Source organism: Cebidichthys violaceus, unplaced genomic scaffold (genome assembly GCF_023349555.1).
Source record: "Cebidichthys violaceus isolate CVI_PGR_0920_01 unplaced genomic scaffold, fCebVio1.0.p SCAF_5, whole genome shotgun sequence".
In the NCBI taxonomy this organism is placed as follows: domain Eukaryota; kingdom Metazoa; phylum Chordata; class Actinopteri; order Perciformes; family Stichaeidae; genus Cebidichthys; species Cebidichthys violaceus.
In genome coordinates this window covers 4,922,810-4,950,269 of record NW_027176705.1, presented here as the reverse complement: position 1 = coordinate 4,950,269, position 27,460 = coordinate 4,922,810, and the positions used below count along the sequence as shown (strand labels likewise).

At 39.2% G+C, this 27,460-nt stretch overlaps 2 protein-coding genes across 3 annotated transcripts in view; one reads left to right on the top strand and one right to left on the bottom strand.

Annotated features, from left to right (window-relative positions):
• Nucleotides 1-25,674, top strand: part of LOC137887319 (MAM domain-containing glycosylphosphatidylinositol anchor protein 1) — a 167,810-nt gene extending 142,136 nt beyond the window's left edge. The window contains exons 16-18 of one of the 2 annotated variants that reach the window (XM_068730194.1): nt 2,382-2,512; nt 15,548-15,656; nt 19,900-25,674. In XM_068730194.1, coding sequence (XP_068586295.1) covers nt 2,382-2,512; nt 15,548-15,656; nt 19,900-19,985 — 326 coding nt within the window. In that variant the 3' untranslated portion in view covers nt 19,986-25,674. Of the gene's footprint in view, nt 1-2,381; nt 2,513-15,547; nt 15,666-19,899 lie in introns of both variants that reach the window. The other variant, XM_068730193.1, reaches the window with a different exon arrangement.
• esrp2 (epithelial splicing regulatory protein 2) overlaps nt 5,173-27,460 on the bottom strand; it is a 302,417-nt gene continuing 280,129 nt past the window's right edge. Inside the window, exon 16 of the transcript XR_011105049.1 lies at nt 5,173-5,269. The gene's annotated coding sequence lies outside the window, so the exon portion shown is untranslated. The remainder of the gene's footprint in view (nt 5,270-27,460) is intronic.

Below are 27,460 nucleotides of genomic sequence, written 5' to 3'. Positions count from 1 at the left end.
CAGATCTAATCAACTGAGAAAGCTTTGTGTTTATGTTTGAAACTATAAATACAAATATGATAAATTACAGGACCAGAATTAAGAGAATGATTCACTGCAGCAGGCGCCAACAAAAAAAAAAGCCTATGAATTGACCTCTGGTTCTGGTTAAGCTCAATAAAGAGCACACAGGAAACACAACAGATGTATTGAATGAACAACCAAAGTGACAGAAGTCTGGTGACTAAATGTATCAAAGCGTGCAGGAAATGAACAGCAGCGTTCACTTTCATAATAATATTCAGAGAGACACTCAAAACATTCGAGGTTTAAGCTGCAAAATAACCCGACAACGCCACTGCTCCACGGAGGAAATACCGTCTAACTTGTGCATGCAGCGTCTGATGGTCAAGGAAGAACAATGTCACGTAAACCAGCGTCCAGAAAAAAACCTTGACATGCGCAAGGGTGCGAGGGCCCAATCAATGCTGCTTGCGGCTTTAAGTTTTTATTTTTTTTTAATATATGCATTACCCCAAAATTGAATGAAACAAGGAATAGTATTCACACATTATTCATTATGCATCAACATTTATTATTAATATTTATTCTAAGGTGGCTAGCACTGTTTGTTGTGTGTAAAGGGGGTGTGAGTGTGTAGACCTGTATGCGGCACTGTCCTGGGCACAGCTTTGAAGACCCAAAAATGCTATTTGGCAGACCTACAACTCTCAGCAAATAAGTAATAAGTGTAATTCCCACAATGTCTATAGCGAAACAAAAAATAGCCTGAAATACATTGGTTTGTAAAAATCTGACATATTTTGATCCAAGTACATCTTTCGATTGATACATTTATTTGATATTTCAATGAACCAGTGTGCATGAACATTGGAAACCGGAAATGTCAAACTTTTTCTTTGTGAATATATAAATGATCAAAGGCTAATTAAGATGAATGTTTATAGCTAAATCGACAGTTTGCTTCACACTGTTTCTTTCTCTTCATCACATACAGACCTACATGTTATTTAACTTCCCTGTTTGCCCTTATTAACAGCACACTTTTCTTAATCACACCTTTCACGTGACAGAGCAGGAACTTATGTCAAAGTTTGAAGAATGTGAGCTCAAAGATACACACACACAATATAATGACAAACATTTGTGCTCATACGCAAGCATACATCTACACACACACACATACACAGTATATAACACACGGATACCGTGCCCCCTGCCTGCGTATTTGTTTAAGAGACTGGTGGTTGGTTAATGTTCCAATTAGGGGCTGGCTGAGGATCGTTAAGAAGATGAATGGCTCTCTCACACCTTAGAGACCAGAGAGACAGAAAGACAGAGAGAGAGAGAGAGAGACTATTTGGATCACTTCCTTATGGCTCAAATGGTGTCATTCTCTCTAGCTTATCTTTCAGGATTCACAACAATTGATTTTTATGTCATGTTTCGTCAGTACTTACAAACCAAACATCATGTGGCAGTTACGTGAATACTTTAGATTAAAGGAAACATTATTTTCTTGCAACCTCTCTCCATCATTACCTCTCTGACTTTCTCTCTTCCTCCCTCCTTCCTGGTGTCCTTTTGCTCCATTGTGCAAAATATAACTTATGACTGGACTGTCAATGTAGAGTTCAAGACATGTCGCCACTCATCCAAGGGGCCTCACACATTTCATTTCCACCTAAATGTCATCCACATATATCTGACCTTTGAGCTTCACCCTAGCATAAGCACTATGCAATACATTTTTTTACACTTATAAATTAGGTGTGGTCCACAGCACAGCCATGTTTTTGCTTATAGAAGAAGTACGCATAAGTTAAAGTATGTGGTGCTCAAACATAAGTCCAGCAGTGTGTTTTGTTGCTGAGAGTTTGTCCCTTAGACTTTGTGGAAAATAAATCCTCAATTGTCTTTCTGTCGTTTAATGGCTTGACAGCAGCTATATATTTGGTGATATTTGGTTGAATTTATGCAAATGACGATGACTGAACAGAGCTTGCAGGGCTGTAGGACATGGATCAGTTTATCTGGGATGAAAGCAGTGGTCACAACCTTCTGTTTCTCTCGTGACTGTAAACAATCACTTACATTAATTGTAGGTACGGTGGGAGCTATCATTAGTTGGTCACATATCTTAATATAAAGTGGTGGAAACATATGATTGTTAGGCCAGTTGCAGTTCGGATTGTGGTATTTAAACTGATCAGACACATCTCAGATCACAGCGTATTTGTTCAGTGCGATACAAGTCATAAGATCTAAACATTTCTTAATGTGTGTGTGTGTGTGTGTGTGTGTGTGTGTGTGTGTGTGTGTGTGTGTGTGCGCGCACACATCCGTGCTTATGGGACTGAATTTGTGAATATTTTCCACAGGCACTCTCAATGTGCTTCTGAGAGTGAGAAGCATTGCCTCTGTGGACTCGGTGGTGTGGATGAAGTCTGGTCATCAGGGCCCAGACTGGAGGAAAGCATTCTTCGACATCAGCCCCAGTGGACCCTTCCAGGTAATTGCTTGGCAATTACTTTTCTTCTCAACGTAGACAATTATTTTAGGAATATGTCTGTCATTATAGAAAAACAAGAAGCTCCCTTCTTACAGCCATACTAAGCAGCTGATATGTTTTGTATAACTTGGCCTAAAGGCATGAACTGTTTTCATACATGAACTGTCTCAACCTCTGAATTGAAATCAGCCTCCATCGCTCGCCTCTTGGGGGTTAATTTCCACCACGTGCCGACAGCATTGTCAGGTCTGCTTTGTCTTGCTCTAAGAAGAAGGGAAAAAATAGAATTATATGCTTATATATTCACTGTATTCCTTTTTTTTCTGTCATCTCTCTCATCTCTGAGACGTTTCCTCTATTGAGTATTTCCCCAAGAGGAAGGCCTCCACTGTAGCCGAGATAGAACAAGAGGGGGTTTTATACTTGGGTGACTGTTAGGAATCAAGGGAATTCCAGAAGAATTAGGCTTGAAACTCTACTTGGAATTTGATAAATTTTTCACAGGAAGTTCTCCACAGTGACATTTAAAGCTCCAAAGACCCAGAGAAAGTCATCAAATTTAGATTTACGTTTGAGCCCCCAGAATCATTCAAAGCTGGGAGCTGGGAGATATAGCCAAATATTTCATCACGATATAGGTCATTTCATATTACAATAACAATATATATATATATATATATATATATATATATATATATATATATATATATATAGCATGATATAGCAGATTTCTAGTAATTCATTAAATGAATAATCTACATGAAATAACCACATGCTGTTGTATATGCTTATATGAATTACATACTTTGAAAATTAAAAGTACTGAGTAATTTCTCATTTAATGAAGAACTTATCAATATAGACTGCGTAATTCTGGATACATGATTTCATCACAATATGATTCCATTGAAAGATGATTCATTATCATATTGAATTATTGCCAAGCCCTAGGTGGAGGGAGAATATGAACAGGCATTAGAAATAAATTAAAGTTTTGAAGTTTTAAGACAGCAAAGTGGTGGCAATATTAGACAAATAACTCAAGCTCTCTGTTGGCAAGCATCTTCCCCGTTAGTGACCCTTCCAATGCTTGAGTCTCAGGATGTGTGCAATGAGAGAGTTTGCCTCTGAATTATTAGTTATCAAGCCATGCAATTTTATGTAAACAGTAACATGAATGAATGCATTGCAAAATATGATGAATATAAATTAAACCCAAGCTTTTAAATGAGAGACTTGGGTGCATTTTCTTTTATTGAATAAATATGGGCACCACATTTTGTGGGGAGTATTGATAAAATGAGGGACTTTGAGTGAACATTCAGCTCATTTTCTGCTGAATGTCAGCAGCAAGCCTATCCACGCAGTAACCAGAGGATTATTTGCTTCATCAAGAATGTGCTGATTTCAGGGCGTAATACAAGGTTTCACACCGATTTGAAAGATCCAAATAGCGTGCATGTGTAGTCATACAGTCATGAGAAAGAAAATATAATATAATAGTATCATAAAATATAAAATAATGTATGAAGGGGTCAAGTATCACCTAATGTGATCAATCCCCCCAAAATGCTGCATCTTAGTCCCTGTCTTTAACATCTTTTAATATAATGTTGGGATGTGTATATCTCCAAGATAAACCGGGGTGTTAAGATGTTCTTTAAGAAGATATGTTTAATTACAGCATACCCTGACAAAAAAAAGGATTTCCACAAGAAGTATACAGGTTGTATACAGGTATACAGGAAAAGAGTGCACTGGTATCAGATCTGTACTCTGTATTGACGAATAGGAGTTCAGTATCAGAATCACTGCCAGGAGGGATACAAGTAAGATCAGTGCATATAGGATGATATTGAGGAGTGTGGGCTTGTTTGCTAGAGTTATTGATGTATACAATTCAGTAGGTTAAACTATATTTTGCTAAGAATACAGTTTGATCGGACAGGTGCACCTTGGTACCCAATGTACTGTTAGAAAATGTTTATGATTGGACAACAAGAGAATTAGGACAACATGGATATTGTATTACTTATGTTGCTCCCTTTAAATGAGATTTGGAACTGATCCATGAAATCCTGACCAAGCTCAAATCAAGCTTGCGGGGCACAACCTTCCCTAGTTTGAGCTGAACTATGATTTTTCCTTGTTTAAGTTCACCAGAAGTTTAAGTTCACTGTACACTTTCAGTCAATAGTGGAAGAAAATGGTCTGGGAGACATAACAGAGGCAACGCCTGTGTTTGAGCAGTGTCTGTTGACACATCATCGAGGTCCCTTCGGCTCTATGGCAGCTGCGCTTGTAGTTAGCTCTTCCCTTTTGGGATGTGGCCGAGTAAACTTTATGACTCAGTCCTCCTTTCTGAATGGACACGATGCTTCCTCTCTCACTCATTTTTTTTACCCACTGTGTCTATTTGTAAGCGTGTGTGTGCACGTGTTAGTACTTCAGTGAGTTTACAACCCAACAGAGAGGGGCAAAAAAATGAGGGCAAAAAATGATGATGAGTTTTGTTTTGCGTGCCTCTATCCTCCTGTGTGTGTTTCTCGATCTCTTTCTGTTTCTGTTTTTTTCTCTCTCTCTGCTTATCTTTATCTCTGGCCCTGTGCTGGGACAGGAGGACCAGTTGGGTCGATTCTTGCCCTGGTCCACTTCACACGCACACACACACACGCACACACACACACACACACACACGCACGCACACACACACACACACACACACACACACACACACACACACACACACACACACACCTCTCTTAAGACTGATGACTAATAGCTTTGAAATACACCCAAGACTACTCACCCCTACACACACACTGTCTCTCTCAATATATCTGTCCACCTTTTTTTACACATTTACATGCATGAACACTGATACAAACACTAGCACACATACAGCCAAACTATTTTTTTTTTAAACACACTTACACTAGTCTCCTATCCCCTGCAGCAATTAGCTATGACAGGTCAATTAACAGGCTTATTTATGAGCAGGGGATGCCTGCTAGTTGTGTTGTAATGATTCCAGATACTCTCTGTACGTGCACGGGGGAAATTGAATCCATGATGAATGTGGGCTGAAGGCCTTTGCTAGGGGCTGCATTTGCTCTTCATTAACTATGCCTCTGGAACACCGTGTTCCTTTCACCATTAAAGGGAAAATTAAGTCAGAAACGGTGGGCATACTGTACGTTTTAGGGCTCCTCTGTGATGTAGGATTGCACAGATTTTATCGTATTTGTATGTTAAGGAGTCTCTTAGACAAAAGTTTTAAACTGCTGCACACACACATACAGTACAATCTTTGTTCTCCTACACCTGTTGCCAGCTTGGGGTAATCTCTTTAGTGTTTTCCACAGTGACTGTACTTAGATGACCATGTGGGATGGGGCGTGTTATTTGTGTGGTCTCTGCTGTCAACTGCATTAGTCGATAAACCCAAATCTAGGGGCATTGCTGACGCTATTGAGACTTTTCTTTACTTTATACCGTACCTTTTTGGTGTAGTGTTGTTAGCTACTGCTGCTGCGTGAGCCTGACAGCTGGGCAGAGGCAGCATTGCATGCCATGCAGATGAACTGGCAATGCCCACTTCCTCAGTGTCTCTACATCCACACAAACCAGTGACTCGTGGATTGCATTTATAACCGCGGGCATGCGGTTTATCATGCGGATGGGATGGCTCGGGTGAAAAAATATATATATTTTTGATAAGTAGCAATGCTGGTGGATGAAGTAATGAATGAACTGGAGTGAATCTTGTGTTTTGGTATGTGACACTTGAAGTTTGTCAGAGCTCTACGTCTGTTTTGTGCCACCACTAGTCCACTACTTAATCAGTCACTGATGGATTTCTTTTCTGGGACAAATAAAACAAAATGTTATGCTAAATTGGATTACCAAATATATTTGGGCGGCTGTTCATAGACCTGCAAGGCCCACCCAAGTTAAGTCAAGGCGTGGGAAACACTGCATTAAACCAGTCACACTCTCTGGCCTACCCTTGTTTGTTCAGTGAACCTTATGGTATAGAAAGCTAACAGACCACAATGCATTCAAGTCCAGGTTAATTTAGGTAAAATTCTAAATGTTTTAGTTACTAACCAACAACCTGCATTGTTAAGCATATGATGTGTGTTAGTTGAGGAAAGGATCACGCAGTAACTATACTATGCAATAATCACAAAAACTACAGTCATTTTCTCATTACTGTATTTTTTGTGTGTGTCAAGAAAACATACTCTTAAATTAATGACAACTGTTTTCATATGGTGCCCTCAATTAAGTTTTATCCTATCAAACTATAGAGCTTTAGTGTCCATCTGAGTATTTATCTACATCGCCACACTAAGGCAGCCTGAATGTTTATGTGTGTTTGGTTTATGTGTGGGGGGGGGAGGGAATGGTGGTATGGGAAACAGGGGACTGAATCACCAAAGAAGACCAAGGTCATTAAAATGCAGGTTAAGGACCAAATGGGAAAAATGTGTATAAACCACAGACGGTCTAAAGGTATCCCCTCTGAGAGCTAGAGACAGAACATGCCCACTCAACACAGCAGAGAGTACATATGTGCTGATAGACACACACATGACACAGATGAAAATAGTATCAGAAACACCACTCACACACACACACACACACAACAAACATGCAGTGCACTTTATACACACACTGTACCAGGAGAGGCTGACACAAGGGAGAGCCATGTCCTTTCCACTCTGTGGATATGCAGCCTAATTATCACTCCCTTCAGGAAATACACAACACCTAGTTCTTCTGTTACTGATGGATGTATTCGTCTTACGTGCTCTCAGTCAACACCACCGTCTTCAATCCACCGTCGAACTGTTTGAATACATTTCAACATACAAATAATCTGGCGTTAACATTACACAAAAAAACGCAAATATGCACACAAATATGCACAACGACAAATGTACATGACTAACATACCTCACTGGCTGCACAACCGAGAGGGAAATGAGTCCACTTGAAAAACATGAATCTTTAAAAAACGAGCACTTAAACACTTTAAACTTAAACTTTAACTTTAACAACTTCTCTTCTTGTTGTAGCTGTGCCATGAGTAAATGTGTCCCAGCATAACATAGGACATAACAATAGTTCATATCAAGTATAAACCAAACAAAAATCCATATTCATAAAAACAAGTTGTACAAATAATAATATGTAAACTATTATATATTTATTTATATGTATGGCAGTTAAACTAATTGTTCCAGATATCACAACCTGCTGGTAATGGATAGAAATGAATTATACAGCGGAGAAGACCAACGAGAACCGTGTACTGTACATGTTTTTTGTGAGCAAAGTAAGAGGTGTTTTAGAGACACAGAAAGATAATGTGTAAGCTATAGGGAATGACATGTGAGGTTGTGTTTGTCTCGTCAATAAAGCACTTAGTGCTTCTTAAATATTCATCTCCTTATTTGTATCGTGACTTGGGTAAAGGCAGGAGAGGTGTGACGGATGAATGAGGAAGGACGCATACAAGAGAGGGGTTGTCTCCTTGGCAACTGACGGTTGCTTCATACATGACTGTTATTCACTTGTCTCTCTCTCTTTTTTGTGTGGTCTTTATCATGTTTGCGTGCATGCACTTTAGTGTTCATCCACTCCATTACAGAGGTGTATGAGTGTGTTCTATTATATATAAGATATAAGATAATATACAAGATAATCTTACGAAGTTAGAAAATTGATTAAATGTACTTTAGGTATAGTCATTGAAATTCATTCATGATTTTTAACCTTTACAACAACTTTAAGAGGTATTTCAGTTCTTCAGTTTGCTCTATCTGTTTAACATCTCTCACACACACACACACACACACACACACACACACACACACACACTGCTGCTGTGTAACAAATGGAGTTGTTAAATAATGTAGAGAACATGCAGCCTTGATCCCAGCATCAGCCAGAGGAGGGGAGCTGATAAACATTCTTTGTTACTCTCTTTCTCTCCCCCTTCTCTGACTTTTCCTTCTTTCTTACTACTTTCTGTTATGTATCGAGCTCCCCAAGGGCCTGAAGAAATGAAATAAGAAGGGTGAAACCCATTTCTCTATGTACTACATACCTGTCTGTCTCTCTTGAGTTTTCTCCCTCGACCCGTCCTCCTTACTCTTTTTCAACTGTCATCGCTGCCTCTCCTACCACCACCACCATCCTCTGTTGCTGTTCATCCAGCTCCCCCATTTTCTATCTGTCTATCATTCTTCCCCTCTATCTCTCTCTGTCTCCGGTGAGTGCTGGTTTCCTCTCAATCAATAATAATGATTGAGCTGTCTGCTGTTGACAATGGGAATTACCTAACACAATTGCTATTGTTGTTCTGTTTAGCTTCTTTTCTACAAGTTGAAATTGCAAAAAATGGTTCTATGAGGTCATTTTGTCAATTGCTGTGGCTCTTGGTAGTGATGTTTATGGAGGATGAGATGACTGTTAAATATGACCAGGGATTGTGATTTGGCTGCTGGGAGGCTAAGGATAGGGTGAGGGATTGCTGTGTTTCAACAAGTAAATGATGCAAGCCTTGGTAGCTTTTGCCAACGAAACAGTATCTGAACATCAATTTTCATTGCTTTTTTACATAAATTCGAATACAATAGAAATAGAATGTTGCATGAGGAATAGTCACAAATGTGTTGTCTAAATTGATGGGCCTCCACTACGTAAATCACCTATCACTCCTTTGAAACGGCAAAGTCACATGTGATGTTGGTCGAATTAATTCACATCACATTCAACATTCATTAAACCCATTCATATGAGACTGAGTTTTCTTGCAAATAGGCAAAAGTTATGTTTATAGTCAGTCTTTGCAAAGCTGGTTTTTAAAATATTTTTAAAAAGTGCATTGTTTTCATTGATATTTGCATGCCAGTAGTCATCTTCTCTCTTGTCATTGTTGGCACATTGCTCAATTTGTTGCCAGGTTACCTCTTCCAACTGTCCATCAGCGGAACAGCGTGAAATCTATGGCAGAACTTGAATCGTTGGGTGCTCACTCCGCATGCATGTGTATCATTGTGTGTGTACAGTATACAAACAAAACAGGGACCCACTGGTAAAATCAAGGAGCTACTAGTATTGAAAAGGTCCATAGGGTATCTTAAATCTCTATAGTCACTGTTCATAGGGAGTTTACAGCTGTAGTACCACACACATCACTTCTAAATCATAGAATTACACAGAATGATGTTACGACCAAATAACATTAAGCCAATACTCCTTTGATTTAGTATTGCAATTTCATAAAGTTGGAGGACTGGCAAAAGATAGATAATAAAATAGGCCAAAATCTATGTAGCAGAAGCTTTCAGCTTAGATAGCCTTGCCTTAGCATAGTTCAAGCTCCAAAAACATTGTATCCTATACTTCCTATACTGCAGCTCAATTGTATCTTCAGTTCGACCCTCCCTGCCTGGTACACACTCATCAATTCTATGCCTCCCCTTTGTATGTCAAGCTTTCCATGTGTTGTGTCCAAGCCCAAGCCAACATACAGCAGCCCTTATGACATCATCAGAGTTTTTTCCTCAGGCATGACAAAGTTCCTCCAGAACCACAGAAGACAGAATACATCGACTTTCACAGGCAGTGGTACTCCCTTTGATCAGTAAATTAGCTTGAACATGCAGTATAATTTGAGTTCCCCTTTTAGTTTCGGTTTCACCCACTCTACATGCTAACTCTGTCTTACCTTCTCTCTCTTAGATCTTTTACAAAAAAGTTGGGAAGTCAGGTACATGTTAAATGTCAGTTATATAACATTAATTTCCCATCTCAAAGGCCTGTTTACCAAAGTTGGGTAATATCCTTACCAGGATCAATCAAGTTCGGGAGGAGGTCTGTGAATCCCGGTTGGTTATCCAGGCAGCAACCTCCAGGTCTGAAAAGTGAAGCCAATGTGGAAGTGCCTAAAACTGGCATTCTTTCTGATAGTTGACTCCTCTGGTAGCAAAAAGAAGTCCGATTGTATAGAAGTCAATGAGAAAATGACCCTACTTCTCACTTGATTTTTTACCTCATTAAACATTGTAAACATGAGTTTATGGTCTCAATTGCTAGTTTCAAGTCTTCTTCAATACAGCATGATGTTCAATTAGTAACGGATGGTCCCATTTAGAGTAAAGTAGACAATAATGCAGGGTATGCTTTAAGGCTTGGCTACCTTGTGATTGACAGGCCGCTACTATGGAGTTGTCTGATCTGGGAGTTGTTTTCGTCTTACATCTTTAACCCTTGCACAGTGTATTTTCAGTTCATGAGAGTAAATTGCAACTGTTTTGGTTGCCTAAAAATGTCTTATTCAGCGTACGGTTGTATGCACTTTCTTGTCAGTTCTGGTTGCAAAAAATCAAGATGTTGACGGCCAAAATGCAGGACTCGAGGCTTCAAAACGGAAGTCCACAAATCAATGGGTGATATCCCAGAGACTACGCCACGTATGGGTGACACGTGTTGACATTTTCAGACTGACTCCCCACAAGGTTTTGGCTCATGTTTTTTTAATAGGGTTTTACAACAATGTGATCATGTTAATTGGATGCAGTTTGCAGAATCAGCCACTATTAACTGGCCTTGAGCTGAATGCTACAGAGATTGTTGAGTACAGTGCTTTACAGTTTAATATTGAGTCGTTATATCTACATTTGTAGAAACCATTACCTTTATTTCACAAGAACAAAAAAATAAACAGCGATAACCTTGTCGTGTCTGTTATTTCAAATTTCCCCTTTGAACAAAAATCATATCATTTTCGAATTCTGTTGAATTGTCAGGGGATTTTTACTTGAAACAAATGTTGTTTTGTTATACAGAGTGCAGGAGTGACGCATAGTTATGCGTGTTTTGTTTCTGCTTCATGTTGAGAGCATGTCCATGGAGAACACAAACTTTCTAGTCCTGTGCACAGCTCACTGACTGCATACACCGAAGGCCTTTGAGGTGCTGCCACTCGCCTCTGCATTTCCCCTCTCTTTGTCCTCCGTCCAATAAAAGTAAGGATGTTTTTGAGAACAGCTTCCCTTCCTGCCTCTTTAAAAGAGCTGTAGTCCAGCCGATGGCTTGCATTAATACAAGGCTTTTATAAAAGTCAACCGATAAGGAAGCATTATAATTGAAATAGTTTACTGCCTGCTGGCCATGATTACTCTCTGTGTATATTCAAGTTGTAAACTCATGAAATGTGAACTGCCACTCTATGAGCTTCTCTGGTCTTGATTTGGGTTCATTGAATATTTAAGGGAAACTAAACCCTTTTGTTTGAGCCGCCCACACACATTGAAGAAAAAGTATCTTCACAATTACATTGTCAATTATTATATCTGTAGCGATTGCTGTTGCTTAATGTTTTTATTGTTCCATGGAACCGCCGTCTGTCTCACTTCTGCAAGCTTGCCAATCCCGTTCCTGTTTGAAATCTAAAATAATCAGAGTGAATTGGTCTTGATGCTGGTTGTTCCCTGAGATGTTTAAAGCACAAACTACATGTACCCATAAAATCAATCGAGTTTCAAAAAAAAGAGGTAACATGTTGTTGTAGATTATTTGTGTCCCCACTCGCTCCTCTGTGGATTACCCAGAGGCCATCTGTGTTCCTTGCAGTGTTTGGTACCTGGAGGGCTTGTTGGAAACCAGGCCAACCCACATTTGTGTGCACACACTTACACTGCACCGACTCTTTCCTGCACCGGTATTTCAAAGCTGTCTCTGTACCTCCCTCTCTCTCTCTCTCTCTCTCTCTCTCTCTCTCTCTCTCTCTCTCTCTCTCTCTCTCTCTCTCTCTCTCTTTCTCTCTCTCTCCCCCCCTCTCTCCCTCTCTCAGCTGTGTCCCCTCTGGTATATGGACAGCACATCAATGGGAACATTAAAGGTTACAAGGCTCGACAAAACGACACATTCACAACTCCAACCTGACACCCTTTGATCCTGCAGTCACAGACACACACACACACATACACACACAAGCTGTCTTTCTCACTTTGGCTACTTCACACAGACAAACTGTGTCACACACTGCGCACTGTTATGACAAGAAATGGGAATTTAGTGGATTCTACTTGTACTTTTTTTAAGAAGAGATTTTGCAGTAAACTGTGTGATGATTCTTGAGTATTTGGTAAATGTCATAGTTAAATATCAGGCACATTAGATATAGCAGCAGCCTTTTATGGCCCATCACCCCATTCCACAATCTCATGATCCTTAGTATTTTCGAGAGTTGTCCAAGTTATCATGTTTATATTAGAAAAGCCTCACTTGGTTATCTACTTTTAAGTGAAGTTAAGATATATGAAATAATCAATATTGTGCCCTATACACTTGATGTTTTTGATTTAAAAAAACATCAATATTAGTCCTAAAAATCTTCCATCACTGTATATGAAACAAACTTGCGAAAATATGAGGTACTTCACCTCAGTACAGTACCCAGCAATGATGTTTAAGTGTGAGGCACTGCTGGCACTTGATCTGTCAGCAGTAAATATTTAAGTGAACGGACACAGGCCTGTTTCCCTAAACCGTTCTAGAAAAATAAACTTATAAAATCAATATGTTGGCATCTTGTGCTGCATGGCAGGATATTGCATATCTTTGTTCTGTGCCATTCAGTTTGATATCTTAGAGAAAATGATTGCGCACGGTGTGGTTGCGTTGCCATGTGGTAGGATGGTTATTTGTGCCGTTCTCTCCACATGTGTTAATGCCAGTGTTAGTCTCTGGGCTTCCCTCTCCCAATTATTTTTCTCATCGTGTCTAATTATACAACAATCTGGTGTCTCTGCAACAACCCGTTTAATGCAGATGTGCTTGCAGGTGCGCAGAGGCAGGCCTGCGTAGTACCTTCTTGTTGGCTATAGGGATCCTTCAGTGTGCTCGGCTGGTGCTATTAGTTTACATAGCAAATAGGACTTGAGGAAGAAAGTACTGTACATAAATAAAACAGAATGTTAACCACAGCCACATGATGAAGAAAGAGCACTGTAGAGTTTATAAATTAGATGACCATGGCCTTTTGACCAATTATCCTCTTCCCTCTACTACTCTGTAGTTTCCCTCACAGCTACCTTCTGCCTAGTGAATCAAATAAGCCTTTTTGCACAAATGAGCCGACCAGCAAAACCCATCCAGCCTGTGCTGCTGCACTTCTTTTCTTTCTTCCGCCACACCGCCCAATCAGTTTCAAGGTTCTCCTAATTATTTTATTTATACATTCAAAGAAGATCTCTCGCTCAGGGATTAAATTGGAAAGCAAGTGGGAAAGAGGTGGTGTTGCTCTTGTGTTTCCCTCCCCTTTATGAATGTAATTGATTGGGCTCTCTATTTGGAGGAAATTGCGAGACGCAAAGAGAGAAACGGGGAAAATGATTTAGGTTTCTTGTATACACTCTTGTGCAAGTTTGTAGGGGCATAGGAGAAGAGCGAGGCTGTGTCTTCAAGTGAACCTAGGTGGAAAAAAATTCCTTCGATTCTTGAGTAAGAGTTACAATAACCAAGCCAACTAGGTGAAGGACATTTAAGGAATCATCAATTTCCACTCTCTGTCTTCATTCACCTTTAACTTTACTTTTCGTGATAACACTGCAGAGGTGAATAAATTACTTCACATGCACACAGTCATGCTTCTCCTTGTCCATGGCAATGAATAGGTTATTGGTATCTGCCCCATGAATTTCTATGTGATACGTCAAACTGATGGCGCTGTTCGCTGTTAACGGCAACACTTCCAGATTAAAACACAGGTAATGGAATGCCCAGCAGTACAAGATGGTTACCGTGGTGCTTGCACCGTTCCCTGCTTTTCATTTACTCAGAACATATACGGGGTCGGTTCAGGCTTTTCTGCTTGGTATATTACACACAAGTTGACAGCAGGCCTGTTCATCACGTTAAACACTCTGTTGATACTGTAGCTCAGCACATTGGTGTTAACAGATGGAGGTCTTAAAGTGCGGCCAGTCATGCATATTTGGCACCCCTCCATGAATGCACCTGCTAGCTTTCTTGCACTTGTATCTATAGGGGTATATATGCAGGTAGTATTTCCATCATCATCACATTCATACACACATTCACACCTGTTCCTGAATGTGACTGGAATACCTTGAGAGTTAAGTGCCTTGCTCAGGGGCTAGATGGCAGATGTTGTGGTAAATATTGCTAAATGTTCGAATCCATCCAACAATTTGTGCATGGAGCGCATTTCTGTATAAAAACAGATGAAATGATTCCTTATTACTGTTCCCTAGAAATCTCCCAGAAATGACACAGCAAGCACTTTGACGATCATATTTAAAATTAAACATTGCAAAGTGCCAAAGTCTGCCGTTAAGCCAATAACAAGTACAGTCGTGAGAGTTGTTATTGTTGTTATTTTGGAGCTACAAAGTTTCATTGTTTATTTGCTCTTTTCCTCCTCGTATTCCACACAGAATACGCTCGGTTTTTGATTAGCTGGGTGCCTTGGTACACCACTATAATTAGGCTGTCAGTCAAAACCAGATGGCTGGTGGCTAAGATGGGGAAGTCGCCTGGAAAGTTTTCAGATGAGTCTACTGTTCGGTTGTTGTGGGTCCATAAATGATTATGGGATAAGAAACTTCTAAATACTTCTAAATACTTAATACTGATGGATTCTTCTACCTGCATATTGTTATCTGCACTGCTTGTTTAGTCTGTTTTTCAGCATAATGTCCTTTTAAAAGCCAGTGCCATTTAAAAAAAATATTTGACCAGTTTGAGCTCTTTTATGTTCAATGTATGTTTCATCATCAAACTTTTTTATTTTAGATGAATAAAAAAACTGTGAAAACAACAATTTCTTTATTACTTGCTGTAGTCATACTGCCAAGTTAAAAATACCTCATTATATATTAATTAAAGTCAAGTTTGTACGAGCAAGTTTTTCGACTCTTCAAATATACTATATGTCACTAACGGGGTACTCACCCAGCATCTGTTTGTCTCTTTGTCTTTTACCCTAAACAGATTGTGTTTGAAGGAATTCGAGGCCCGAGTTTCGAGGGAGATATTGCCATTGATGACGTGTCCATCACCTTAGGGAAGTGCAAGCAGGAGAACACTGTAGCCAGCGCAGGTAAGACAGGTAAGATAGACATAAACGCCCAGAGAAACACAAAGAAGCAAATGTGACACACACAAATGAAAATACTGACTGAAATAAGGAAGGCAATATGATTCTTAAAGGTCTAAAAAGTGTTGATAGCTTTTTGTTTTCAGCAAACATGCCAATAAAGCACTTGCTAAGAAGCTGAAACAGCTGAATTGATTTCAACTGAGAAGAAATAAATTGAGGGGCAGCAGAGAGGGGAATTAATGTAGAGACATTATTTTTGAAGGAACAAAAGAAATCTTTACATCTTTAATGTTGGGGAGGTGTGGGAATTTGGCGCAGAGAAAAACTGTTGTTGATGTGGGGGCTGTACGATGACAAGTGGACATCACAGGGCACCAGCATGGAAGCCTCGTCATCATTTGCGGTCCCTCTTCTGCCTCTATCGCTCCATTTACTTCACATTCCCCTTCGTCTTTCCATCCTGTGAGTTTCCACACCACAGCCCCGCTGCCTCCTCCACACCCACCTTCATTTGTCCTGTCTCTTTCCCTCTTACCTTCTGTTCTCTATAAGCCATCTACACTTTATTATCTGTATACCTCTCACTGCTCTGGATCTTTGAAATTGTCTGTTATTTAGCCTTTAGAGAGAAAGTGTGTCATGATACAGATTTGGAGAGAAAACGAGCATGAGGGAAGGAGAATGAGATAAACAGGAATCTCTATGCAGTGGGGGAGAGAATGACACACCTGGATCAGACAGTGGCTAAGCATCAGTCCACCAGGAGAGTTGTTTCACTCCATAAACTGACCACAATTTCTCCACACCCCTCATGCTGACATGCTTGACAAGTCAAACCAAGCATTCTGCCCATAAATAGAATAGCAAAATACAATTTTTGCTACTTATAAATACTGTCGGTCGACTCTGCCTTAAGGGTGAGCCAGAGAGAATAACAAGTCCGTTACAAGGAATGAGTGCATGTCCATGTAAGCGTGTGGAGAGAGGATAGCCTAAAGGGTAAGGTTGTGGAGAGGAGATGGAGACAGAGAAAAGGTCAAAGACGGAGAGTGACCGAAAGTAGGTGTGAGTTTGTGTGTGTGTGTGTGAGAGAGAGAGAGAGAGAGAGAGAGAGAGGGAGAGTGTGTGTGTGTGTGTGTGTGTGTGTGAGAGAGAGAGAGAGAGAGAGAGAGAGAGAGAGAGAAACGGGTCCAAGAAGTAAAAGAAGAAAGAGAATATGAAACTAAAACCTGCCAGCAGTTTAGCTGCAGTAAGAGCTGCCCTCTGCCAGCCAAGACGTGCATACAAACATGCACGCACACACACACACACACACACACAGGCGCATAAATATCATTAAATTCTCATAATAGCCTTCATTGCATTCTCTCTGTCTACAGACATGCACAACAACAGCTAGTTTGCTCCGTTCACTTATTGCACACTGCCATTGCTGTTAGGTGAAATGGGGACACTCTCAACTCAACAAGAATCAGAATGTGTGTTCTATAGTAATGTTCATTACTATGGTAGAATACACAACTGATCTTTTAATCTTTGTTCTGACAATTCATTTGACTTCATGTTATTTAAGTGTTAGGAACTGTATTCTGGTCTCACTTTTACTGAAAAGTAGTTTTACAGTTTACAGTTTGAGTAATTACAGTTTTAATTAAATCATGTCAATTTTGTTCATACATCTCAACATGACAAATCACTCAAAACGCTCGTCTATATGTACAGCATACAACACCCTCAATTTGGGTAAGAGGAGGGACCCACTTCTAGGAATAGCACAAATGCAATAGATGTGTGAACAGAATTTTAGTACATTAAGAAGAATTGTATGCAGCAACACGTGGTGAGAACCTGCATGGTGTAGTTCACTTTCTCTGTTGTTAGGACCTACTACTAAGAAAACATTAGAGCCATGGAAATACCACAAAAAAGCAAAACTGAGAGAGTGAATTATTAACATCCTGCTTTTACCTTCTCAAACTCCCAGTTGTGATGCGTCTGTGTATGTGTGCAATCACGCACATATGCGCATGTAAAGACATTGGCGGATGGGGTGAATAATGAATGAAGGTGTAAACAGGAAGAGGAAAGCTCTTGAGCTCAGCTCTCAGAGTATGCGCATGTGAGTCCCGCAGGTTTTGTGCAGGCAGAAACATACAGTGACAGATGGGTTGTAATAATAATCAGGCAGGCGACTCAGGAGTCTTTGCCACTGAAAGAAACACAAATGCATGTGTCTTGAGTACAGATTTTGAGACCATGAAGTTTGTGAAGTATGATGAGGACTGGATACAAATTATATTCAACTCATGTTTGCCAGGACAGGACAGATAGACAGAAAGATATACACACACAGGTAGTGTTGGGTCAGTTAGTGAATACAAATTACATAGCATTTTTTGTAATTAGTAAAGTAATCCATTGAATTACAAAAAAAAAAATATTGTGGGGGGGGGGGGGGGGGGGGGGGGTCATGTATAACGCTTGGTTAAAGGAAAGTCAGACAGACAGAGATGTAAAACACCATGTTCCAATTCATATAATGTCTGTGTGTGTGTGTGTGTGTGTGTGTGTGTGTGTGTGTGTGTGTGTGTGTGTGTGTGTGTGTGTGTGCTACGTGTAGACCTAAGCTTTATTATAAATATGGATTTCCTGCCTGGAGGACGGACCCTTGATATGAAATCATATTGATCTTTTTCATACAATACCTACTTTTTATTTATGAAACTCTCTCTTTGAGCAGTATGCATGTGTAATTTGTTCCTGCATTTTTTGCATCGTAATGCTGCTGTGTATAAAGGAGAGAGTGCATCGTATGTATACAAAAGAAGAGAGTGTATTTTTGCTTTTGTGTGGGACAGTAAGATTATAACATAAATGAAAATAAATAGGAAATCTTAGATGGGTCTGATGCGTCTAACTGGCAGGTTAGTCTTATCAGTAAAAAGGTTCTGAACAAACAATATCACACCACATAGAAGATGTGTGTACTGCCTCTTCTAACTGTGCATAAGTAATAACAACCTGCTGGCGGGAAAAAATCGAAGAAAAACAATCCATCACATATTGGCGATGATGACATCAATTGTAACTTCTTTTTCTCATTAAAATCTCAAAGCTGTCATGGTGTAAGATCTCGATGGTTTCTCTTTCTTGTTTACTCATCCGCCCCTTCGTTCTTGGTGCTGTCTCCCTCCACGTATTTCCTTTTCCACTCAACTCTTTCTTTCTTTTCCTGATGGTCTCTCGCTTTTCTCCACATAGATCATAAAACACAGATCCATTTTTATACAACCCTCCTTCTGCTTTCGTCACACAAAAAAATGATTCAAAACTGTTTGCCACACCAGGGATTTTTCGTTGCACATGCCTCTGCAGTCAGCCTCGGGCTTAGAGACTGCTGTAGGCGAAAGTGATAAATGTATACATGCAGTTATCTACTTAGCCTGTGGTTAATGTAATGTCAAGGTTAGCCTGTTATTTATGAAAGTTTACATAGGGCAAAAAATTACCTTTTATTTGAATAATTATATTAAATGCCCACATATTCAAAACAGTTGACTCCTGTCCACATGAGGCATTAAAGAAATGTCACAGGGTCAGTGGGTAGCATTTCTGGGTTTCTATTAGCAGAAATGAGATATTATATTCATAACTATGTTTGTACTTCATGTTTTAGTGTTTAATCACCTGAAAACGTAGCAACTTCATATCTATATATGAAGCGGGTCCTTTTACAGAGTCTGATGTGTTGCATCGCTTTGTTTCTACTGTAGCCCAGAACGGACAAACCAAATACTGGCTCTAGAGAGAATTTGGCGCAGTACCTGGAGTCCACTGTTGTTCTCTGTTGTTCTCTGGAAAACTTGAGAAACTGCAGTAATGTGAGCTTCAGCGTGCAAAACCGTGATACTGACAGCCGCTTTCTGACTTCCTTTTGCCCTAAAGTAGTGTTATCATGATGAAGCTAGCCTTTCACCTAGGCAAACAGCATTACCATAGTTTTGCACTTGGCGTTATCATATAGTCTTGGAAAGGGAGGAGTGAGCAAAGGGGTATTCATTTAGTTGCAATCTGCAACACTATCACTAGATGCTACCAAATCTGACACACTGTCCCTTTAAAATAAAAAAAAGAAATTCATCATCATGCTATAAAGCATTTTAAAGTCATGCATAAACAGCATTTCCTGGCAACAAGTGTAAAATAACAAGGCAACTCTGTTCTTTTTTGTCTGTTTCCATAGTTCTGATCGGTGGATCACACTCGCTCCCATTGGCCAGCTGGCTGACCTTTGGCCTCTCCTGCGTCCTGTCGCTACTCTACAGATGATGAGCACTTCCTTTAACACCACCTGTCTGTAGTGACAGACACTGCCCTGACTCGCGCTCTTATACTTCTCTCTCTACCTTTCTCCCTGTCTATCCTTCTCAACTCAATGTCTTTCTGTCCCTGCATTATTTCATCCTTCTTGCTTAGATAAGTGGTAACACAAAGTCTATGTCTAGTTTATTCTCCTCTGCTTTCTTTCAACACTCAGTAGAACCAACTGACATGCATACTGTATTTAAGGTAAACATACTTAGTGATCTATGACAGTTGAACTTTTCATTCTCTCAGTTGTCACTCTATTAATTTGATTAGATTTACTTGATCCATGTCAGCGTATCACTTTGTCACCTTTTCTTCTCCTACATCAACCTTCATTTATACATGGACCCTCTCATGTATCTCCACTCCCTCGCGATCCCCAACGGCCCCACCACCTTATTCCCCAGACACACCAAAGTGTCGGACACTCAACCAAAGATGACAAAGGACCTGAGGGAATAAAACAAGGGAACAGGGATTCCAGGAAGAAAGTAAAACAGAGAGAGAAAGTGGGTAAAATCCTTCTTTTTCACAAAGACCGTCTCCCTTCCGTCCCAACCTTTGGGACCATGGGAGCAACTGAATGACAAAGAGACACACAAAGAAGAACTGTTAAATGAATGAATGAATAAGCAAACGAATGCTGAGTAAAGGACGAACCAGAAACAGAGGAAAAAAGAAGTGTGCTCCTGGTAGCCTATCTGCTTGCCCTCTGCTTGCCACAAGAGACAAACCTCAGTGCGGAATATACGTGTACATTTATCTCTATATATATTAAATATAACAAAATTTAAACTAAAACACAACTAGGACAGTGGAGGACTTTACAAAGTGAAATTAAAGAAGCACAACATTTATACAACCTCTGCTGTTCCTTTGGGTTTTATTCTACTTATTATGTGATGTTGCAATTTGTCAGACCTATTCAATGTTTTTGATATTTTGCTTTCCAGTTTTGTTTATAGGGTCAATGGCAATGGGTAATAAAGTATTATATTAATATTTATGAGAAGAAGAGAAAGATGAATTGTGATCCAGAATCTGAGTTGAGGAGGAGGAGAGAAAGGCAATGATGACCCAAGCCCCCTGGATAGAAACCTCAACTTTTCCTCGCACTTACTGAACACACACACACACACACACACACACACACACACACAGACACATACATACACACACACACACACACACGTACAAACACACAGTTTTCCTTGCTGACATCACAGCCAGGCCCTCAGCTCAGCCTCTGCCTCAAATACTTGTCTGGTCTGTGAATGACACATTTATAAGGAAAACCATGGATGGTAGATGCAACTTTCACATTTATGCTCCCATGCCACAAACGTCTCATCACTGGACATCAGGATTGATTAACCCCAACAGAATAGCTGGACGTGTATCTAATGAAGAGAAACACATGGTGTAGTACACAAAAGAGCCTGGAGGGAGTTAATTTGAATACTTCTTTCTCCACAGGTGATTGAATGTCATGTATGAATTCCCCATACACTTCTTTCACATGAGTGAAAGATGGAAAAGATTGTCAGTATCTGGCGGGTGTGCAGCGTGGATTGCATATCAGATTCTCTGTCATTGTTTATTTTGCGTTGAATGTCTGTAGTGTAAGCAGTTTTTTCATAATCATATAGATATGATTGTTAAAGTTAAGCAATACTCATATCTATAAATCTGTATACAGTAGTTTATGATTGCGTTTAAGATGGCAGTTCAGTCTGCAGAAACACCATCTTCTCCAAAGCACATCGTAATGGGTACTTCTCATCATTTATCAGTTTTGTTTTCTTTTTAATAATAGCTAAATTTGTAGCTATTTTAGTCATTCGGGGGGTAGATAGCATGTTTGCATTTTGCTGCATCATGCTTCAACGTATCTCTAAAAAGCTCCCCATTCACCAGTCCCCCTGCTCCAGTAACTTGTGTATAATAATCTGCTTCATTACCATGTGCATTACATGTGAATCATGTGAACACCTTATGTACTTTTGTCTGTGTCATGTCACGTTGATTTGAACATTGCACTTGTTTTTTTTTTTGGTTTCTTTATCGTCGTCGTTGCAAATTGTATTATTGATTTTGTAATCATAAATAGTAAATAACATACAGAAATAATGTGCCTATTTGACTTACCTAGTCAGCTGGGAGGGGAAATTTCTATGTTAAGCTGGCACTGATGTTTACTATTGTATGTGTAGAACATCATTCTGTATCATTGCCAGATCACACAAAGCAGCGTAAGGCATGTTGGACAAATCTGTGAAACTCCACTGACCGTAGTGTAGTATAAGAATATGGAAGCATTTTAAAGCCTACTGAAGGCAAACTCTCCATATTCCTGTATCTTCGCTTTATCGCTCGCTGTCATCATAAATTTGCTTTGGCACGATGAGTGCGCCTGATGGCAGGTTGTACCTGAATGATACAAACTATTTCAGAAGTTTTCACAATTTGAGTGACATGCTTTCCTGTAAGTATGTAGCTTGGTCAATCTGCAATCATATACTCTAAAGCTAAGCTGAACATATTTTCAACTTTTTTATAATATCCTCCAAATGCCTCTGTCGTTCTCCAAAAACACAACTTAGCAAAAAGTGTTTTTAGGCATTCCTTGCAACACCTCCAATTCCATCTGCTTATTTGGCTAAAGGAATTGGCTACATGTGGTATTTATATCGGCTTAAGTTGTACAGTATCAAAAGCATTATTCAGCTCTAAAGCAGCACACTGTAGGCCAGTGTGTTACCCATATCATAATAAATACATTTCAGAAATATCATTAAGCATTGATGTGTAAGGCATTTCATTGTGCTTACTGTCAAACCATCCCTCATATTGCCCTATATTTCAATGGCAGAAGTAACAGGGGAAACACTACCACTGTCATCATTGCATTTGGACATGTGACAGCTGCAAATCAACAGACAGAATACTGTGGAAGTCTTAAGATGCATTGTCTGCTACCTTTGTTCTATTTCCCAAAATGACACGCAAAACACATTTGTATGACAATTTATAGCTCAAGTTCAAAGTGAAAGACATTGCACTATTTCACCAATGCAAGAAGAGAATATCAAAGCATAACGTTCACCAACCCATTGCTTAGCTTTCCTAATATCATTGTGTTGACCGTTTCAGCAACAAATTGTTTTACCAATGAGTATTAAAGTATGTGGCAATATGGCAAGGTGGGGAAGTAACTGGCACTGTATCCATTGACTCCTGCATGATAGAGCAACATTTGTTTTTGTTTTTTCCAAAAAATGATTCTGAATTTTTTCCAAACTGGCTCACTACAGTCAACTCTGAGTCATGATAAGCAGTGTTTGAGTCCCAGTATGAATGGACTCTTCAAGAGAACGTAGATCAAGCAATTGTCATTTTCTTTTCTTTTTTATAAAAAACATTTTCATTATGGTTTAGTAATTGCCATTTTACAATATTTAGAGTGTAATCACACCTGTAGCAACACTTAATTTTTCTTGTGCCGTAACTCGGACAAAAGTTTGCATATACCTTCCATAATAAATCCCATGCTGAATCATTTACAATTCAATTGATATGTATTATTTCAGTAAAAAATAACAGAATCATGTGCTTCATTTGTTTCAAAATAACATCTGTGAATAAAACGAAAATTCAAAAAGCAAAGAAATGAAAAGCTTTTGTCAATAATAAGAATATATCTCCTAGGTGACATGCTTCGGTGGCAAACAAACAAATATCTTAAACATGTAGATCACATATGTCAGTTGGCATACAACATAAATGTAATGAATCTGACTGATATGTTTGAGTATAAGAGGAGGTTGAAGGTCTATCAAAACACACTGATTACTGACAATTGAACCACATTAAAAATTTTGAAAGTCCTTTCCTAACCGATAACCATACTGTAATGTGATGGATTGTCCAAAAGTGAAAAACACTTACTGTACATCTAGTTCACTGAAGGAGTCTCCAGATTTGATCTTAATTATTTAAAATCAAGTTTTAAATGATGTTGATGAAGACAAACCAAAGACAAGACAAGTAGCTACAACTTTACCACATAAATTAGTCATGAAAATGACCTAAAGAGTCTATTCCGTAATGTTAAGGGCTCCAAAAAGAACAGAATTTGGGGATCTTGTTTGAGTCCATTAAATGTGAGCAACATTTCCACTTCTTGTTAGCAACATGCTAATTCATCTGTTTACTGAGCCCCTTTAGAGCTGCACGTGTTCACATACCAGCCCAGTATCATGGCAGTTTGTGAGAAAGTCACTAAATGCAATATATCGAGCACAAATTGTCCTTTTTTTCTGTGTAGCTCAGCACAAAACCAATTCTCGATCAATTGGACAAACGCATCCACGTGACTATTCAACAGTCAGAGCTGGTGACGTAGAATTAGATATCAAGAAAGACCACTTATGGTGGGCAGGAAGGGCAGTGGATGGGTCCAGCAAAGGACTTACAACCACGAGACCGGAGTTCAACGCTGTGTGTCCCAAAGTGTTGTTGTGAATTGACGCATTTGTGACATTTTTCCTGAACCTAACTATGTGGTTTTGGTGCCTAATCCTAATGTTCATTTTGTTGCCTTAACCTAAATGTAAGCAGTTATTTTAGGCCCAACCATTATGTTTTTTCCTGAAGCTAACAAAGTGGTTTTCTTGCCTAAACCTAACTTTTGTTTTGTAGCATAATGTCGTACCGAGTGACTGGAATAGCAGGGACTATTCCAGTCACTCAGTATGAAACCAATAGATCGCATTTCGTTACTATTTCACGAACTTCCATGAGATTGTGTTGGACATACACATATACATATATAGATAACAACGACTGGAATGACAAACTGACTGTTAATCGTCCACCTACTGTATACTGTCTTCACTATCTTGAACATATTGAGTTGACCTACTAGAGAATACTCTTGTAGGTCAACTTTTACTGGAACTACTCAAAAGCTGTGAATCCACTGAACAACTGCATCGAGTGTTCCTCCTGGCAACAGTAATAAAAGGAGGTACATGTTCAAAAGTTATTTTCTTTTTCATGGGAAATAAGACAATGTGAAGTAGTCAGTGCTGGTAATCCTCCCTGGTAATGTTTCCTGTTATGAGGGTATTACAGTCTTGGTTTACAGGCAGGAATGACTTTTCCCACAAAACGCTGTGACCCTTGTCCTGATTTCCCTAAAACGGTTAAAAGAAACACGTTTCAATAGGATGCTGGATTTAGTATGTTCTCTCCAAGAAAAAAATATAAATGCTCCCTTCTGATTGTGTGGCACACACCTTACAAGTCCACAAGTAACTGAATCCCAGTGCTCCAGTGGACTTTTTGACATTTGACAAACACACATGACAGTGTTTCTGTGCATGTTTTGTGGCATCAAAAGTTTCACCAAGCAGCTTCAAAGTGATAAGCCTTAGAACCTTATGAATAACTTTTTTAGGATTGTAACTCACTGTGACAAGCATTGTCTACATATTAAGTACGTTTTGGGAAACAGTGCATCGGTCACAGTGATAGTACTGACTGTGAGGTTTTACAGCATACATGAAATGCACCTTTAGTGGGAAGAAAAGGGAGAGGGGTATCAAAAAGTGCTGAGTGTTGTATATCTTTGTCATGTACTGAAGTATTTTAGAGGAAAATATATTTGAAATATGACTCTGAAAGGTATGAATAAACATTAATGAAACAAAAAGGTTTAGTTATTATCGTCTGTTGCTGCTGTTGCTCTTGTATGGAAAGGGAATATACTTTTATGTAATACACATATTAGAAAGACAGGCTCCATATGTCCTTTGAAATCTTAAAGAAATCACTCAATAACTACCAGAATGCAGTCAGAATTAAGTCAGCTAGAAATAGCTACTTCTCTGACTTAATTGCAAATCACTGCCACAGGCCAACAATTCTCTTCAAGATCATTAACTCTGTTATCAACCCCCCGATCCCGACATGTTTACGTATGTCTCCAACACAGTGCGACACCTTTCTTAAGTTCTTCCAGGACAAAATCTCTGAACTTAGGTCTGATGTTACATCCCACTGTGCAGCACTTTGGGCAACCTTTGTTGTATTTAAAAAGTGTACTATATAAATATATTTTGATTGATTGATTGATATTCCTTCTCTGGCAAAGAGATAAATGAGATCAATACCACTCAGACTAGTATAAATGTATGTATACTAAGTATGAAGCTATTGCCAGCATTAGTTTAACCTGGAGACATGAGAAACAGTCTTACTCTGTCCTAATGTAACAAAATCTGCCTACCAGCACCTCTAAAGCTCATTAATCTGTTCAAATCTGTGTGTAAATACACAAGTTTTCTGCTTTATGGAGGGCTATGTGCGGGATAACTTTATGTAATATTGTCTTCACACAGAAGTATTTCATTTTATTTTATTTGCAAATTCTAAGGAAAAAAGGAAACTGAGCTAACATCATTTAGAAAATTATAACAACAAAATAAATAAAATCAAGAAGCACACAACATTAACAGAAAAACTAACCAATCAGTGGACAATAATCCAATAAAATCAAATATGTACGTCAAAAAGAGAAATATATACATACACACACAGACACACGCACACAACTTTTAAAATGTTTCCTCTTAAAACTCTTGATAACTCTATTACACAGTTGCAGGTAGGCCGGCGGATTCTAGTCTTGGCTTTGAAAGTTCAAGTTGCTGTTTCAAGTACTTTTTAGCCAGACAGACCATTTCATAGAACAAATATTTCATTGAATCACACATAGAGAGATTAAATAGCTCTTGGAAATGTGTGACTTACTGCACCTGGTAAAGTGTTTCAAATCAGTGCTTGTACTCAGGCGCACTGCCTGAGATGCTGCCTTGTGCGACCTTTACTACTAGAAAATCCATCACAACAGCAGGGGGTTGACTACAGATGTGTTACAGGTTCCTAAATATACTAATTACTTTATCACACATTGTTTGTGATTAATAGTCCAACAAGTTTGGACTTCTTGAAGAAATAAGTAGTACACCAAGCACATAACTTAATCCATGTGTAAGTAGACCTACAAACTTCACTTCGACTTAGAGTAGATAATGATTTTACATTTTTGGATGAAGCAACTCTTTAGTAGTTTTGTTTTCATGTATTTTGTCCTGACTGAACCCCCGTGCTCTGGGTTCAGAGTGGAAGTGATAGATCGCATATGTCCTAGATGCAACATACGCATTAACTAATGAGAATCCTCAGGAATTAATAAATTGCTAAACTAATTTCAGCACTTGCTTGCTAATGACTTTACTGCCAAGGCTGCCAGCTCATGCATGTCTAATTTGTGAGCTGTGTTTAAATGAACTCACACCAACGGCTTACTACCATCTTTCAGCACCTCAGTGTAGGATGTCACCACAAAGTCATACCATCACAACGAATAT